This window comes from Rhizophagus irregularis, chromosome 4, assembly GCF_026210795.1.
Source record: "Rhizophagus irregularis chromosome 4, complete sequence".
Lineage (NCBI taxonomy): Eukaryota > Fungi > Glomeromycota > Glomeromycetes > Glomerales > Glomeraceae > Rhizophagus > Rhizophagus irregularis.
This window is the reverse complement of record NC_089432.1, coordinates 1,087,579-1,107,143: the sequence shown is the minus strand read 5'-3', so window position 1 is coordinate 1,107,143 and position 19,565 is coordinate 1,087,579. Positions and strand designations below refer to the sequence as shown.

The 19,565-nt window shown below is 25.4% G+C and overlaps 3 protein-coding genes across 3 annotated transcripts; 1 reads left to right on the top strand and 2 right to left on the bottom strand.

Moving 5' to 3' along the window:
* Positions 1-3,098: 3,098 nt before the first annotated feature.
* On the top strand, positions 3,099-3,588 carry OCT59_023615 (uncharacterized protein; the record flags this gene model as incomplete). The annotated part of the gene is made up of 4 exons (XM_066134841.1): positions 3,099-3,147; positions 3,234-3,278; positions 3,352-3,451; positions 3,537-3,588. The coding sequence occupies 4 exons, from the start codon at positions 3,099-3,101 to the stop codon at positions 3,586-3,588; spliced, it is 246 nt and encodes an 81-aa protein (XP_065990925.1).
* A 4,784-nt stretch (positions 3,589-8,372) lies between these two features.
* OCT59_023614 (uncharacterized protein) lies at positions 8,373-12,984 on the bottom strand (the record flags this gene model as incomplete). Its single annotated transcript, XM_066134840.1, has 13 exons — positions 8,373-8,653; positions 8,816-8,932; positions 9,104-9,233; positions 9,330-9,513; positions 9,670-9,710; positions 9,780-10,154; positions 10,222-10,617; positions 10,689-11,063; positions 11,128-11,502; positions 11,571-11,939; positions 12,012-12,368; positions 12,437-12,820; positions 12,889-12,984. The coding sequence occupies 13 exons, from the start codon at positions 12,982-12,984 to the stop codon at positions 8,373-8,375; spliced, it is 3,480 nt and encodes a 1,159-aa protein (XP_065990924.1).
* Positions 12,985-16,257: 3,273 nt separating this feature from the next.
* OCT59_023613 (uncharacterized protein) lies at positions 16,258-16,743 on the bottom strand (the record flags this gene model as incomplete). Its single annotated transcript, XM_066134839.1, has 1 exon — positions 16,258-16,743. One exon carries the CDS (start codon positions 16,741-16,743, stop codon positions 16,258-16,260), a length of 486 nt encoding a protein of 161 aa, XP_065990923.1.
* Between the last annotated feature and the right edge of the window lie 2,822 nt (positions 16,744-19,565).

Here is a 19,565-nt window from a genome sequence, read left to right as displayed (position 1 = left end):
ATTTAAATTTGAATTTTCAGAAAAGTAATCCATAAATTAAATCTTCCATGGATTTCATCATCCAATAAATTTTTCTAATAGTTATGTCTTGCTATGATGGTACTGTTCAAGAGTGGGTTTTAATGTGAATTTAATTTCTACTTATTCAAGTATCAAGTATCATTTAAAAATAAATATCAGTACCCGAGTTATTATCAAACATGTTTTGAGTGAAGTCATTTGATATACTTCAGATTGTCCATTCTCAATATATTGAATGATGAATTTATATGTTTTTTATATTTTTATTTTTATTTTTATTGAACAGTAATAGTTAGCGAATACAAATTTTATAAACATATCAGAAATGAAGAAGTAAAATAAAAAAAATGAACTAAACTATCAGAAGAATCTACTTCGACGATGGGGCAATTAAATACGAAACTATTAAAGATATAACCAACTACACCTAAAAACCATTTCTTTAATTAACCCACTACCTCCCATACACTAGCCGAAACTTGGTAAGTTGAAGCCCGCCCTGCAGAAAAAAGTAAAATTGACCCTATAAAATTATATAAATCAAACTACTAAAATCTACGATGGCGCTACGAAGTAAGATTAGTATAAAATTCTATTATATTTTTACCAAAATAAATGTAATTCCTAACACTATCTAAAGAATCATAATGAATATTATTAGTATAACTACTATTATTACTAGGTAATGAACGAACGCTTTTGAATTCTAATTTTTTCTTTTTAGTTAATCCTATAGAATGTTCAAATTCCTTCAAATGCGAACACCTTGGAATCCAAACTTCTTCGAATATAGCATTAAAAATAAACTGTCTCATTTGAACCAAAACATCAACAACATTTTTCTTTGTAGTCCAGGAATTCAATAATTCTGAAAGCGACATAGGTATAATACCTTTAATCAAGTCAATAAAAGTAAACATGTTAGGATCATAAGATATATCCCATATATCAAGTGCCATAAGAGCATTAAAATCTTGTATATTATCATTATATTCTAATATCCAAGTTAAGAGATGATTAATAGTCTTATCTCGAATGTTGTTAATAATATCATAATGACCACTACACGTCCAGACATGATTAAAGGTTTCGTCTTGTAGACCACATATAGGGCACATCCAACCATCATATAAGTCAAACAATGATTTCTTCATCTGTTCAATTGTAGGAATTTCTTCAATTAACAAGTGAACTTTTTGAGCTTTCGTTTTAGAAGAAGAAACAGAAGTTTCATTGTTATTTATGTCACAATTTAAACAACTAAATGTGGATGTCCAGTTGACTTCTAGCGTGCGATATTTAGAATTTCTATTCAAATTAATAAATTTTTCTAAACCTTTGTAGTTGCATATATTTTTCAAAAATGAGCGCAGCTTATTTTCAATAATAATTCCATTCCAACAAGGAAGAACTTTCATCATACAAGCGTTCTGTCGTAAAACTATATAGCGATCTTGATCAGTATGTGCAATTTTCGCCAAATTATCTACATAATTATTACCCATATCATCACCATGAGCAACAACCTTAAACATTTCCACATGCAAGTTCAATGTTAATATGATTCTACATAAAATAGCCCATAAGAAATTATTATTAGCCTTAAAGTATTCACGTGAGGTTTGAGAAAATCTTGACTTCTTCAATTTTTCAAATTGAGTAATCACGTTAAGCGAGTCTGTGTTAATTCTAACTTTACTATTTTTTGGAACAACGCTTAATGCTAAAAGAACAGCTAACAATTCTCCTCTATATGCAGAAGGCCATTTATCAATAGTAGAATAAAATTCGACATGAGGTATATCAAACAAATCACTAATCTGAGCATATGTTTTTTATATTTTAAAACAATAAAAAGATATTATTGGGCGTTTTTTATAAAACTAGTAACAATTTTGTTGATCATTTGTTGATCATTTATTTTTAAATTTATTATAAATTTTGTCACGAGATTTTCTATGGAAATCATTTCTCAATTTGTTATTAAAACACCTGCTGAATTGCCTCGAAATTGAAAATCATTTCTTTTTTTATAAAAAAATTTCCTTTTTGGTAAAAAACTCTCAAATTAATCTTATATAACTTTATGTAAATGACAATGACAATGTCAATGTCAGTGACAATGTCAATGTCAATGTCAATGTCAATGACAATGACAATGAAAAAAACTTCTAATGCCAACTTTTCGCAAAAACTCTTCCTGTGCCACTGAAAATACCTGTTAAATTGAGACATCATTCAATATTTGCATGTTTTCATTTGTTTGCTGATCAATTTTGCTATTATAATATTATTTACTGTTATAGCATTTTCGCTATAATTTAAAAAATTTTTAAATAATTTTAACAAAAAACATTTTATTGTTAATTAATAAATTATAGTTTTTCAATTTAATTTTTAAAATGTTAATTTTAAAATAATACATGTATTATGACAATTTCTCTCTATAAAAAAAATAAAATAAATAAAATAAATAATAAGTAGAGGTTAGAACCATCCAAAAAAACCTTACTGGGTAGTAAATTTTATATGTATTTATTTATCCATTCCTAGGAGATTTTGCAGTGAAAATTAACTATTGATTATACTATAATAAACAGATTTGAAAATTTGAGTAATTCAGAAAGATTTGCATTTTTCAAATTAGAAAAACTTTTAATTTATTCATAATTTTAATATTATTTTACAATTGTAATAGCAGGAGATATAATTTGGCCTATCGGTCATATATGTAATACGTATTACCAATTTAAATATAGGATTTCCGATTTTAATATTGCAACATGTGATCATGTATTACGGTTATTAACAAAGAATTTTTTTATTTTTTCAGCTGATTATTTTTTTGTCTTTTATTTACAAAAACCTAATAAAATAGAAGTAAAATTTTATTTTTTTTCCTTAAATATAAACACAAACATATTTAAATTAAATAACTCAGAATTTAAATATAAACAAATATTATAGTTTGTTTACACATATTTCAAATTATGGTTTGAGCATTTTGGCCAAAGTAAATCTTGCTCTTTAATTAAAAGTAGTTCAGCAAGTTTGAAGCTGTTAAGATATTAATCTACATGAAAGCACAGTTAATATTTTTGGAGTTATTTACATTTTTACATGATAGTACTAAGTTACAAATTTTTTTTACCTTCAGAGCGTATTTTGGGCAGTTTAGTCAAAGTAAATCGACTTCTTATGTTAATTGAAAGTTTTTTGGCGGGTCAAAATCTGCTTGGATATTAATTTTCATGAAGGTACAGTTAATACTTGAAGGGTTATTCACGTTTTTCACAATGGAATTTTATTTTTTCTGTTTTATCACTTTAGAGCGTATTTTCGGCACTTTAGTCAATGTAAATCGACTTCTTATATTAATTGAAAGTTGTTCAGCGAGTAATAATCTGTTCGAATATTGGTTTTCACGAAGGTACAGTTAATATTTGAAGAGTTATTCACGTTTTTCACAACGGTACTCATTCACGAATTTTATTTTTTCCGTTTTGTCACTTCAGAGCGTATTTTGAGCACTTTAGTCAAAGTAAATCGACTTCTTATATTAATTGAAAGTTGTTCAGCGGGTCATAATCTGCTTGGATATTAATTTTCATGAAGGTACAGTTAATACTTGAAGGGTTATTCACGTTTTTCACAACGGTACTCATTCATGAATTTTATTTTTTCTGTTTTGTCACTTCAGAACGTATTTTGAACATTTTGGTCAAAGGAAATCGACTTCTTTTATTAATTAAAAGTTGTTTAGCAGTCAAAATCCAATTTTCATGAAAATGCAGTGGAGTAATTTATATTTTTTATGATCATACTATACTGAATTGCAAATAAATTTACATTCTTTAATGTATTTTTAAAATTTAAATTTTTATTTAATATTACTTAATAAAGCATTATTATTTAAAATTAAATTTAATATTACAATATAAATTTTTCTTTATTTTTTACCATACAAAAAAATTGTATATGGATTATGGAATCTACATTTTTATATTGGTAATACACTAACGATCTATGAAATCGGCTGTAAAAGTCACAAATTGGACAGATGTAGCCAAAAATTGGCTATCCGATTTTTTGCCAATTTTTACTTATTCTGATTCTTTTTTTAACACGTTTATTTATTAAGTTCATAAATGATTACATAATTAACATACTTATTCTGATAATAGGCAGTATATATAAAGTAAATTGCATGTATACAAAAGGTTAACAATAAATGTGAATAAATGAAACTTAATAAATAAATGCAATGTATGAAACATTATAAATTAATGAAATATATTAGTATTAAAAAACAGATGCTATTCTATTATTTGAATTTAATAATAAATATATGAATTTAATTAAGTACTTTAAAATGTGGAATATTAAAAAATATGGAGATTTTATTTTTTTATAAGCATACAGTATGAATATACAGTATAAAAAAAGATATATCATTTTATTGTTTCAAAATATAAATGGATTAATGGAGTTTTTTTCTTTATATAAATCATGTTAAAATCACATCGCAAAATATCTTTTACAAAATAAATATAATTTCGTCCATATTATGTTTCTATATTTTCATATCAATTTTTATTATTTTTTTTTTTGCCACTATTTTATTAATAGAAAATTTAAAAACAAATTTTTATAGTGATAAAAAAATTATTAAAAACACTAAATAAATAAAAGAATTACAATGATGGAAAAAAATTGGCTTTGACTGAAAAAGGAATAATATTCATTTAAAAAAAATTTGTAATTACAAAAACTGAAAATAACTGGATAGCTGCATCATTCATTCCAAGAGGATGGGAATAGAAAAATTATTATTAATACAAACTAAGTTTTTTTGTAAAAAAAGTGATTAAAATTTCATTAACCGGAAAATTATATTAGCAATAAAGAATTGTGTATAATATGACCTGACCGCCAATCAAATAACATGGACAGATCATGTTACATACAGATGGTGGCCTAAATGATCCGGCCACTTTCAAAATTAAAAAATTTTTATATGTTTTATAAAATGAAAATAAAAATTTAACATGTTCATTACGCCTTCCTTTATTGAATTTTACAAAAATTTAATAATTAATTCTATATCCATTCGTGAAAATAACAGCATTGACCCTCTGAGGCATACTATCAATTAATTTTCGATAATATTCAGGAGGGAGATCATCCCATGCAACCTTGACGTATACTTAACATTATCATCATATCTAATATTTTATTAAAATCAATACAAACTATTATATTTATATTTATCTTTATATTATTACCATTTAACATGTTACAGGATTAATTCATTTTGATCATTAAATATAATATTTCTTTAATAAAACTAATAAACTCAAAATAAACCATAAAATTTATTATTTGATAAATATACAAAATACAAATCAACTTTTTAATATAAACCCTATTATATTACTTAAAATATATATAAATAATTACTGAATAATGCAATAATTATATTATAACTCACTAACAATACCAAATTACCCTAGTTTTAAAATAAAATAATATGAGATTTAAATTCATAGTTCAGTGTTAAACTTTTTTAGCTAAAAAAAATTTGATTTTGAATTATCACTATTACTGGCAGTTCATTTCATTTGAAGTTTCTGGTAAAAACCTAAAGGCTAAAGTATTAATTTGTTTCTATAATTTTGTTATGAAATTTTTCATAACATATATGAATAGTGGTACTAAAAAAATATCAGAAAATGCAGATTGAATTAAAGATGAACAATGGTCCTAAAGACCATAGTCACCTTTGGTCCTATGTGGCAAAAAGACTGGACCACATAGGACGCAGTCTCCTATAGTTCTTTTCAATTGCATGATAAATCAATAAAACCAGGATCATGGCCTTCTAAAGACATATCAATATATATTATAAATTATGTTATAATATTAAATAATAAACACTTATTTATGGAATTTTTTTATTTATTTAAATCATCATCAAGAGCAGATTTTACATTTTTTAGGAATATTTGAAAAAAATAAAAAAAAAAATATTTTAAGTAAGACCAAGTCTCAAACCATTCCTAAAAAGAAAATAAAAGGAAATGTTGTGAAAAAATCAATTTTGTAAGACGGGCTGATGGTCTCTTGGTCAGTCTCTGGTTCAGTCCAGTGTGCCACAAATGAATAAGGCCTGCAGTCCAGTCTTACAAAGACTAGGACTGGCTTAGACCGGACTGAGTAGGACCGAGTAGGACCATTGACCATCTTTAGGTCGAATTGAATGCCAGCAATATTGTTGTTAACAGAAAATGCCAAGTAGAAAAACAATTTGGCACTAAATGTACCCAAGGATAATAGTATTCAAAAAATTATCTATCAATGAACTTCAAATTGTAATGTCATACATTTGGTATGGAATATATACTGTATATATTGTTACTGTAAAGTAGTATTTACTATTAGGTAAAGTTACATTCCCTCTTCTACCTCCTCTTAAAATTTTTGTAACCATCAGAATTGACCTATATTCATGTTCTTTTTGCAATATATCCAAGCTTTTACTATAAATAAGAAACAACACAATTTAGATCCCATATGTGCACTATCGATTGGCCATTTTTCCTACGCAAGTAGAAACTAACATAACAGTCCTTTATTAGTAAATTTCATAATTTTGTTGTTGTACTTAGTGCTTCGACCCGGATGAAAACCGTCATCCGGATTACACAAAAAAAAAATCCGGATTATATCCGGATTGACCCGGATTTTGAATCCGGATCAGATAATCCGGATAGAAACCGGAAACCGGATTGGATTTACAAATGATCGGCAATAATTCTGGCCAGAATTCATAACGCCGGCCAGAATTACAAATTGTGTAACATTAAATTTTCATGCCAGCCGATAAAAAATTTTTTGCCCGGTGGCTAAACTATTTTCCGGTGTCACGTGATGTTAATTTCGGCCAGAATTACAAATTTGGCCAAAATTATTCAAGACCACGAAATTTACATAATTCCAATTTCATTAAATACTTTTCTTTAAAACAATTTCATATTATTTCAGCATTGTCTCAGAATATTGTTTAACATTTCTTTGTAAATTAACTAATTATGAAATTTTAAACAAGATATTTTTATATACAGCTAAAGATTACTATAAATAGATGTGTTGGGTTAGTAAGGCAATTTTTTAAGGATTTGTTTCTTCTTTCAAAAATTAAAGAATCATTTGAATCAAATTATATAACACTAGTTTTAATTTTTAAAAAAAGTTGTTATAATTATATAAATTTATAATATTGAACAATTTTTCATTTAAAACAATAATTATTATTTTGTTGTAACAAAAATAATATAAAGTTTTTTTTCTTTTGAACGTTTGAATGTGAAATCTAAAATTATTTGTTATTTGTTAATGTATAAATTTAAATAAACAAATCTGATACAAACTTCAATAAATAAATTATAATTGAAAAATCTTCTTAAACTTACTGTATTAAAAAGTTTAATATAACAAATATAAATTTAATAAATTTTAATAAAAAAATTGGTATTAGGCGCAAAAATAATTAGCCATAATATAATTTAGATATAGATCTTTATGGATCAGCAAAATCATTATTAATTAAAAAAAAAAATAATAAAAATTTCATCCGGATTCCGGGTCAAACCGGATATTTTTCATCCGATTTATAATCTGGATGAAAACCGTGAAAATCCGGATATCCGAAAAAAAAAAAAATCCGGATCAATCCGGATTGATCCGGATACGGGTCGAGGCACTAGTTGTACTTACTGTATTGTAGTATAACATATCTAGAAGCCTTTGATAAAATTATAAAAATAAATTTCTACTATAATATGTTATTTCAGTTGATTTATTTTTTATTAAATAAATATTATTGCTTATTTTTTACTTATTTAAGCCAGTTGGTCTTAATTTGATAACTAATAAAATTCAGTTTGTTCCTAAACTCAGTGTAAATGAAATATTTAATATTTTAAAAATTGTATTATTTTTGTTATTTTACGAATATAAAGGAAAGGATGGAATGTTTTATTTTGCAAATATATCAACAAATATATCAACAAATTCATGCATTGAAGAATTATTTCATTGAAGTGTTAATGCTACCAACATTTGTTTATCATATCAGAAAAAATAATAATATATTTAAAATGTCCAATTACAAACTGATTTTATTCATGAATAAATGTTATTCTATATACAGTGTTGGACAAAATTGTATGTTAATTGCAAATTACTATAAAATAATAGCTATATAAATATATATCAAGTGAATAATTTTTAGCACATCTTAATTAAACACAATATTATTATAATATACTTTGTTTGGATTTCATCTGGAGTCAGATTACTTGATCTAAACATTGAGAATTATAATCATCATCATTTTTTGGAAGATCTTTTGTAATAGGATTAAGTAATCGAGATGTATAAATAGCTTGTGAATGGGTAGCTGTTTGGTAATTTTCAATGGAAGTAAGATTTGCTTTTCTATATTCTTCTGCCTCCTTAAATTGTATTACAATTTCTTCATTTTCTACAGTAACAAAATTCTCCACATATAACTCATAAAATGATGTGATTAATTTATTTATCTCAAAAATATCTGGTCTATTATTTTTATCTAAATCCCAACACTTTTTCATTAAATCAATATAATATTTTGGTGCTTCTGGCTCACTTATTTCAGGTCTAATTCCTTTGCAAATATCTAATGCAAGAAGATGATCATGTGCATGATCGCCAAAAGGTTGTTTTCCAGTTGCTACAAAGTACATTATCATACCGAAACTATAAATATCTGCTGCTTGAGTATAAAGCTTTCCTCTTAATACTTCAGGAGCCATATAAGGCATAACTCCATAAATTTTAGTTTCATCTACTTCTCCACATAATCCCATATCTGAAATTAATACACAGTTACTAAAATAACTTATGTAATTTAAAATTAATATATTTCCTGTATGAAAATCACGATGAACTAAATTTCTTTGATGTATTTCCTTAAGACCATTAACAATATTAAGTAATACAGATATTTTGTCCTTCCAATTGAAATATTCATAGTTTCTACTTATCCAATGATTAAAATTGCCTTCTTTTGCATATTGGAGAACCATAATATATTCTTTTGTATCTGGATTTTGAGATATTCCATATATATTAAGAATATTACTGCTTTTACTTATTGAGTACTCTTTAACCTATTAAAATACATTGATATCAAAAAATAAGTAATTACATTGTGCTTAAATAAAAGATTATTCTATTATAGTGATTCTTTTAAAAAAGTTTCATACCTCATTTAAAAATTTATCAGTAATAATTTGGGAATTATGCAAACATTTCAAAGCAATTACTTTATTTGAATTCCTTTTGTAGATTTCTTTATCCACATTATATTCTAATGGACCATTCTTCCATTCTGCTGAATATACTGTAGAAAAACCACCTTTACCTATTTCCTTAATATTATTAAACTGACTGTATGGTATCCATTCAAGTATTATATCATCATAGCCATGTTCATTTATTTTTAATTGCATTTCTTGAATGAAATAATCAATTTTGTCATTTCCACTTGTCCACATAAGAACTAAAATATAATCTTCTGTATCTGGATTTTGAGATATTCCATACAATGCTTGAAATGCTTTATGTTTTGTTGGGTATTTTTTAGCCTAAATATAAATAAAGGAGATTGTAAATATTAATTGAAAAAATACATAAACATTTAAAGAAAATTATACCTCATTTATTAATGAATCAATAGATTCTTGTGAATTATGTAAACATTTTAAAACAACTTCTATATTTAAATTTCTTTTATAATCATAATCATCAAGCAATTTGTATAATGGACCATTTGTCCATATTGCTGAATATACTGTTATTTGGTTATTTTTGCCTGTCTTTTTAATTTCATTAAATTGATTGTATGGTATCCATTCAAGTACTATATCATTATAATCATTAACTTCTAACTGCCTTTCTTGAATGAAATCATCAATTTTTTCATTTCCACTTGTCCAGTTAAGAACAAAAATATAATCTCCTGTATCTGGATTTTGAGATATCCCATACAATACTTGAAATGCTTTATGTTTTATTGGATATTTTTTAGCCTAATATAAATATTAGAATATGTTAATTAAAAAAAGTATTTAAATAGGATTTAAAGAAATTTCATACCTTATTTATTAAAGAATCAATGAATATTTGTGAATTATGTAAATATTTTAAAGCAACTTCTTTATTTGAATTTCTTGTATAATTACTCTGTCTATTCTTCTTGTATAATGGACCATCCTTCCATATTGCTAAATATACTGTTATAAGGTTATTTTTGTTTGTTTCTTTAATTTCATTAAACTGATTGTATGGTATCCATTCAAGCACAATATCATCATAGTTACTAATTTTCAATTGCATTTCTTGAATGAAATCGTCAATTTTTTCATTTCCACTGATCCAATTTGTTAAGTTTATAGAATTATTTTGAACAAAAATATAATTTCTTGTATATGGATCTTGAGTTATTCCATATAATACTTGAAATGCTTCATGTTTTATTGAATATTTTTTAGCCTAAATATAAATAAAAGGTAAATATATTAATTAAAATAAGTATTTATTAAATATTTGAAGAAATTTCATACCTCATATATTAAAGAATCAATAGAAACTTGTAAATTATGTGAACATTTTAAAACAACTTTTATATTTGAATCTCTTTTATAATTATCATTATCAAACAATTTGTATATTGGACCATTATTCCATATTGCTGAATATACTGTTATAAGGTCATTTTTGCCTGTCTTTTTAATTTCATTAAATTGATTGTATGGTATCCATTCAAGCACTATATCATAATAATCATTAACTTCTAACTGCCTTTCTTGAATGAAATCATCAATTTTTTCATTTCCACTTGTCCAGTTAATAACAAAAATGTAATTTCCTGTATCTGGATTTTGAGATATCCCATACAATACTTGAAATGCTTTATATTTTGTTGGATATTTTTTAGCCTAATATAAATATTAGAATATGTTAATTAAAAAAAGTATTTAAATATTTAAAGAAATTCCTTACCTTATTTATTAAAGAATCAATGAATACTTGTGAATTATGTAAACATTTTAAAGCAACTTCTTTATTTGAATTTCTTGTATAATTACTCTGTCTATTCTTCTTGTATAATGGACCATCTTTCCATGTTGCTGAATATACTTTTATAAGGTTATTTTTGCCTGTTTCTTTAATTTCATTAAACTGATTATATGGTATCCATTCAAGCACAATATCATCATAGTTACTAATTTTCAATTGCCTTTCCAGAATGAAATCATCAATTTTTTCATTTCCACTCATCAAGTTAAGAATTAAAATATAATCTCCTGTAAATGGATTTTGAGATATTCCATATAATACTTGAAATGCTTTATGCTTTGTTTGATATTTATTTGCCTGAATATAAATAAAAGAGATTGTAAATATATTAAAATAAACATTTAAATAATTAAAGAATTTCATACCTCATTTATTAAAGAATCAATGGATTTTTGTGAATTATGAAAACATTTTAAAGCAATTTTGTTATTTGAATGTCTTGTATATCCATAATACTGATAATGTAGTAAATCATCTTTCCATATTGCTGAATATGCTGTTACAGGGCCATTTTTGCCTGTCTTTTCAATTTTATTAAACTGATTGTATGGAACCCATTCAAACACTATATCATCATAGTCATTTATTTCTAATTGCTTTTCTTGAATGAAATCATCAATTTTTACATTTCCACTCGTCTGGTTAAGAATTAAAATATAATCTCCTGTATCTGGATTTTGAGATATTCCATACAATACTTGAAATGCATTATGTATTGTTAGATACTTTTTAGCCTAAATATAAGTAAAAACTATTGTTAATATAATAAATAAAAAAAGTATTTAAATCTTTAAAGAAATTCATACCTTATTTATTAAAGAATCAATGGATTCTTGTGAATTATGTAAACATTTTAAGGCAACTTCTTTACATGGATTTCTTGTATAATTACTCAAACCATATCTCTTATATAATGGGCCAGCTTTCCATATTGCTGAATACAATGTTATAAGGTCATTTTTGTCTGCCTCTTTAATGTAATGAAGCTGATTATATGGTATCCATTTAATTTTTAATCGCATTTCTTGAATGAATTTATCAATTTTTTCACTTCCACTCGCCCATGCAAGAACTAAAATATAGTTATTTGTTTTTGGATTTTGAGATATTCCATATATGTCACAAATTACTCTATCAAAGATCTTTGTTGAATATTTTTTAGCCTAAATATAAACAAATGAGTAAATTTATTATACTTAAAGTATTAAGAATATTTATTAAAATGTTATACCTCATTTATTAGAAAATCAACAGAATCTTGTGAGTTATGTAAATATTTTAAGGCGACATTTATATTTGGATCCCTTGCATAATACCCACTCAACATATTCATTTTACATAATGGACCATCCTTCCATATTGATGAATACACTGTTATAGAATCATTTTTGCCTATCTCTTTGATTTTATTAAATTGTTTATATGGTATCCATTCAAATACCACATCATTTTCATTATTGATGTTCAATTGCTTTTCCTGAATGAAGTTATCAATTTTTTCGCTTCCACTCGCCCATGCAAGAACTAAAATATAGTTATTTGTTTTTGGATTTTGAGATATTCCATATATGTCACAAATTGCTCTATCAAAGATCTTTCTTGAATATTTTTTAGCCTAAATATAAACAAATGAGTAAATTTATTATACTTAAAGTATTAAGAATATTTATTAAAATGGTATACCTCATTTATTAGAAAATCAACAGAATCTTGTGAGTTATGTAAATATTTTAAGGCGACATTTATATTTGGATCCCTTGCATAATACCCACTCAACATATTCATTTTACATAATGGACCATCCTTCCATATTGATGAATACACTGTTATAGAATCATTTTTGCCTATCTCTTTGATTTTATTAAATTGTTTATATGGTATCCATTCAAATACTACATCATTTTCATTATTGATGTTCAATTGCATTTCCTGAATGAAGTTATCAATTTTTTCATTTCTACTGGTCCAATTTGTAAAATTATTTTTTAAATATTCCAGAATGTTATGTATCTCTAAAGGTTTTTTTTTGAAAAACATTTTGCAAATGCTCAAAAAATTTCTTTTAAAATAATAAACTATTTGCATGTAAGAAATTTGGACGTTAATAAATTCCAAAAAAGAAATTTTATGTTAGTAATATTGTTACGCAGATCAGCATATATGCAAAATTCGGCAAAAATTCGGCATACCGCTGACATAATTGAAATGATCAACAATTTGTTGGTGTTTTGTATAACTTACACTTTGGATAACTTACACTTAGTGCAAGTTATACTAAGTGTAAGTTAAGGATTAATATATAAATTTTTGGTTTATTCATATTGTAATATTGCAGATCGCCGATAGCGAGGCAGCAATATTGTTAATTATATTTTGATATGATTTATTTGTGATTGCATTTTGTTTAGCATTTACTTTTCGTACTTATTGATATACATTTATTATAAATTTAAATAAAGTATACGCTTTAATTTCCACACATACACTAAATTTTAAACTATTCGTTAAAGTATTTCTATTACTATCACGTGACCTTTACGCAAAATGGTTGAAATCGATGTCAATCATGTACTGTAGCACAAAAAGTTACATATAAAAAAATTCGGGTACGACGGAAACATGTCATGTATAGAGGCCTATGTATGTCTGTATAGTGATCAACGTACGGTATGTATGGTCATTTCTACCATACTGTAGGGTGGGTGATGTATACTGTAGGGTAATGTATACGGACGTTGCCATACATTGACCACTATACGTACATACATAGCTCACCGTACGCTACAGTCCGATCACCTCAACGGCACATGCGCAATCTGACTTTTATTAGTGTAACCAGTCAAAGCCACTATTTTTTATTCGTCAATAAATATTCATTACGATATTATAATAAATTTTTATTTATATTTGAAAATATTACTCCAATAATGTCGAAATTATCTGATTTTACATCGTCACCCTTCAACAATCCAAACTTATTCATAAAATGAAATGACGGAGTGGTGTGTATTTATCTACTACTAGTGATCACTGATCTATCTGTTTTTGATAGACCAAATAGTAATATTTTACATCTGTTCCTAATGCACCAAAAAGATTATATTGGTAAATATATTTGAATATATTTAATTAATTATTTGTTGTAATAAATTGATTTATTACAAAATAATGTTCGTATTACAAAAGTATAATAAAAATATTATAAATGTATAAATCAAAAAAAAAAAAATGAATAACTATTTTTAGAAAATTATATATGGTCAAGTCTCTGTATAGTCACACCCTCGGGACTGAAAAAAATAGTGTGATTATAAAAATACTATGGTGTGACTAGCAACTTAAATGTGCTTATAAGAGGGGACTATATCTAGGGTGCGCTCCGCATTGTAACCTTCCTTTGATAAATGCTGTCCAGATACATTCACAACCTGTAATAATAAAAAAGCATACGTACAAGAAAAGTAAAATTCCTGTTTCCCTTATATACTAGCTATATTGTTTATAACAGAAATAAAAATCATATAATAGGACTGACTATAGGAGTAATACGAAAAGGAGTGGTGTCGGTTCGGTATAGTATGTCACGTGAAATATCTACTCAACCATATGATTTGTAATACTACTACTGCGTATGTATAATAGTATAATTTATTAAAATCTTCTGCGCAGTAGTACAACTGATATGATAATCGATAATAAAATCAGTCTTTCTCGTTCCACATAAAAGAAATATTATTTTCGTGTATATAGAATAATATTTCGCTTATAAAATTCTGAAATTACTCACCCAAAAGAAAAATATTATCTCCATTTGTTTTACACGAAAAATGATATTTCCTACTTATAAAAGTTATTAAAATATTATCTTTGTTCATTGTTTCACGCGAAAAATATTATCTCGCACTATAACTATGGATATTAATTTTGTTAATAGATACACTAAAAGATATGCTGCTAATGTGGTTTGTGTACTATAACTAATAAGGTTAGTGTATAAATAATTGCATGAGTATCATCATGTTGGCGTACGTTTCCTGCAACAAATAAAAAATTAGTAATAAAATATTTATTATTAATATAATATGTACCTGCGGCTAATATAACAATATAAATTCTTTCAAAATAAATTTGGTAAATGAAACTTTCATACAAAATTTTATTAAAAATACCAGTTACTAAAAGTTTGTTCAAAAAGTTCTATAAAGATTCCCAGAAAACAAATTTCATGTTGACTTACGAAATCTTTTTAAACTAATTTAATATATCGTATACAAAAAATTCTAAATTTTCTTGTGGCGCAGCAACTATGAACTATTTTTTTTTGGTAATGCGCACTACTTGTTATTTTATTTAAAAAAAACAATAATTATTATATACAATGTGGGAAATTTATTTTTAATTTTACGAAGAGATTTTCAATGTAGAAAACAAGAATAATAAAAAAAATTAAGTCCTAAACTTATATAAAGGAAAGATGGTATCTTTTCGAGTACCAATAAATATTTATAACATAAATTCGTGTAAAACTAAAAGGGTGAAATTTGAAATTTAGCTTAATATATATACTGTATAAAAAGGAATAACCAATTCCAATTATTCTCAGCAAAAGAAAAAATATTTCAATAACAAAATTTAATTTATTACTTTAAAGTTTATTTATTTCTTTGTTTAGCAGATTTTTTGTACCAATAAATTGCATTATTAATATCTTTTTTAACTTCACTTCCATTTTACTGCTTTTTAATTTAATTCAAATCCCTTCTCTTTATTAATATTAGTTCCAATTCCTTTATACTAATAACAATCTATTAAGCTAAATATTGCAATTGTATTTTCTTGGCTTTTCGATATAATTCATATGCTTTTAGTTCATTAACATTAGTTCCAAATCCATTTTTATAACACCAATAAAGTTATTTATTCCGTTAATATTTCCTAAATTTGCCGCCTTTTGATATGATTCAAATGCTTTTTATTTATCAACATTAGTTCCAACTCCTACTTCATAACAATAACCTAAATCATACAATCCATCTGCATATTCTTCTTTTGCTAATTTTTCACATAGTTCAAAGCTAATTTGGGATCTAAACAAATGTTTTCATGAAAATATTCCCTAATGAGATTTAATTGAGCCGCTCTATTTTGTAATTCTGCAGCTTTTTGATATAATTTAAATCCTTTTTCCTGATTTAAATCAGTTCCAATTCCATAAAAATTAAAATATCCAAGCAAATAAATAAAATTTGAATTATTTTGGTTATTTAAAAGGTCAACATAAACTTTTTTTAAAAATATATTGTAACTATCAATATTGTCAATGACGTGTTGCCTTATTTTAATAACACGTCTTCCTTCATTTATTTCTTTAAAAATAAGATTAACTAACTCATCAATTATAATATTTAAATCATCATTAATATTTTTGATTGTGGGCTCCACTTCCCTTATATTTATTTTAACAAAATTATTTGTAATTTGAGTATTTGAAAAGTTATTGTTATCTGAATTATCTGAATAAATCTGTTTATTAGACATTGTGGATTAATTTAAAGAGAAAGAAAGAAATATCATATTTATTGTTTTGTTCAGCATCTATATATTTAAAAACACTGCAATCACGTGGGCGTTATGTTTAGATTAACCATATAAATAAGTCATTTGAATTGTGTAACCCTACTCCTATTCGTCGCCAATGTTACACAAGACCAAAAAGGAAATTTTATTTCTGTCGAAAAACTGAAATTTTGGGTTACACAGGATTCCATAAAAGGAAATTGTCGGTTACGCAAATTTCCAAAAAAGGAAATTTTGTCTTCTGTTACTTTTCAGAGAAATTAAAAAAATTGTGTTGCTCAAATTTCCAAAAAAGGAAATTCTTTGCAGATCTTTTAATTCTGGCCGGAATTACATATTAACTGTTGTCGTAGACAACAGGTGAACACTAGTATTTATTATAATAACACGGCAAATTTTTGTATTACTGCAATTTTACCAATAGTTTAAACGTAAATTTTCATATAACCAAGCTTACACATATATGCATAAATTCCATCACGAAGAGTTAATAATTATAAAAATTACTCTATATTAATTAGTATTCGGAAATGAGCGGAACAGTGGCATAAAATAACTAATTCAGAATTGATAACATTTTCATTAATATTTGTGAAATAACTATTACAAATACAATCGAGTTGTATTTATTTATTCTTTTTCATATATTAACTCTTTAATAACAAGTTTTCATAATGCAAGTTGCTCTTTAACCTATTTATAAGTGATATAATGGATATTTTGAAATGATTATTTCATATTTCTCTACAAAATTGATAGATTTATAGGGTAAATAAATAATGAATCAAACAATAGTGATACGAGGTTGCCATTGTTTAATTATGAGTTTATATTTATTTTTTTTTAGATAATCGTCTAATGAATTATTTAGTGGCGTTAGATAATTATTAGAGGTTAAACAAACTTTTTGGAAAATTATGCTAAATAATTTAGGTAATTAATTAAGAAATTTTATAGATTCATTTATTTTATTTAAATCTTTTTACTTAATAATATTATAATATAATTTATTTAATTTATTTGATTTGTTTACGTGGATTGTGCTTAATTTTTATAAAATTTAAAAATTTTATGTTCATGTATCTTTTACTCTTCAGTTGTAATCATAACTGCAAGTCCTTGGTTTATCATTCTATTAATAATGTCGTCAAATCTCGAAATAATAAATTATTTTTTTGTCACACACCTCATTTTATTTTGAGTATATAATCAATAAATTTAGTATTTACTAGCAGTAGCCTGTTGCGTTACAAAAGGATTAATTTACTAATATGCTCCTCTATAAAATTTATAAACAAAAAGGGATAAACCAACCTTATCTAAGGAACCAGATGACATTAAAACACCAAAAACGCCTAAAAAAAAAAGAACTGACTACGATAATGACCGAAAATAAAAGAGAAATGAAGTAAAAAAAGATGTTAGCAAAAATAAATAACAAATGAAAAGAAATGAAAAGAAGCAAACAAAAGGGATAAGCTTACCTTGCCAAAGAAACCAGACGACATTAAAAAGAAAAAAAAAGAAAAAAAAAAGATAGTCATGTGCAAGCGCACATGTCCGCACTACCAAAATCACACACTACTTCGAAGTCTACCTTCTTACTGAAAACTCTTTTCACCCCGCACGCCTTCCACAAAAAGCCACCTTCCCTATTTTTTTTGATATTTTATCATTTTATCGGTCCTGTAATTGATATACAGTATAATGCATATGAGAGTACAGGAAAATAAAGTATTTGATAATTATCGCACGTTGATATAAGATGTATGGATTCTTTAGTTATTTCCCACTAAATAATTGAAATTATTGCGTGCGGTATATTATCAATATATTATGCATTTTGGTTGATAAAATTTATTAAAGCTAATCTATTTAAAGTTAGCTTTAAAAAAAATCAGCACTTGGTAAAACCCTCTACAGAATGAAAGACTCGCTAAAACTTGTATACTAAGTGTATATATCGTCAAGTAATCAATTTTTTATATAAAAAAAATAAATGTTTTTAAGTTGAATAATGAGAAATTGAAGTTTATGGTTTATAGAGGACCCAGAAATATATATATAGTGGTCAGGTGATGAAAAAAATTTTTTACTACGTATATGAGATGTACGCATTTTTTCAGGGCCGGAATTATGATAATGCCAGTCGGTTACTATAATAGGAAATAAAATTCTGACTGGCATTATCAAAATTATCTAAAAAAGGAAGGATTTTCATGATTTTTCTAGTTCAAAATATGCAAACTCAAACCTGACCCTCTTATATATATTTCTAGGTTCTGTTTATAGAGACGTGTAAAAAAATGCCTGGTCATGATTATCAGTGACAAAACCTTCGCTTTTTTGTTTCACGATAAGATCTCTGCACTCCATGTAAGGAAATTTAGGAAATTAGCTTATATTAATTTATGACTCTTATCATACTTTTGATAATTCTATGATATATTTTTATTTTATTAGCCACTTTGAATCTGAAATTTGATACATTTTTTCCCTTCAATTGAAATTCCTCGATTTACTCATCAATTGTGAAATATGATTGTATACTCGAAATAATAAATAATTTTTTTTTATTTATTTAAATCCTTTTTGTATTAGGGTCAAATTATAAATTTATCAAGGTTTAAGGATATAATCAATGATTTTAATAAATATAAAATAAATAAATAAATATACAGTAATATAACAAGTGTACATTTGACTCTCACTCCCTTCTTCTGCTATAAACTATAATGGTGGGAAATAAAGTATAAAAATATAAAATTTACAGTAACTAAAAT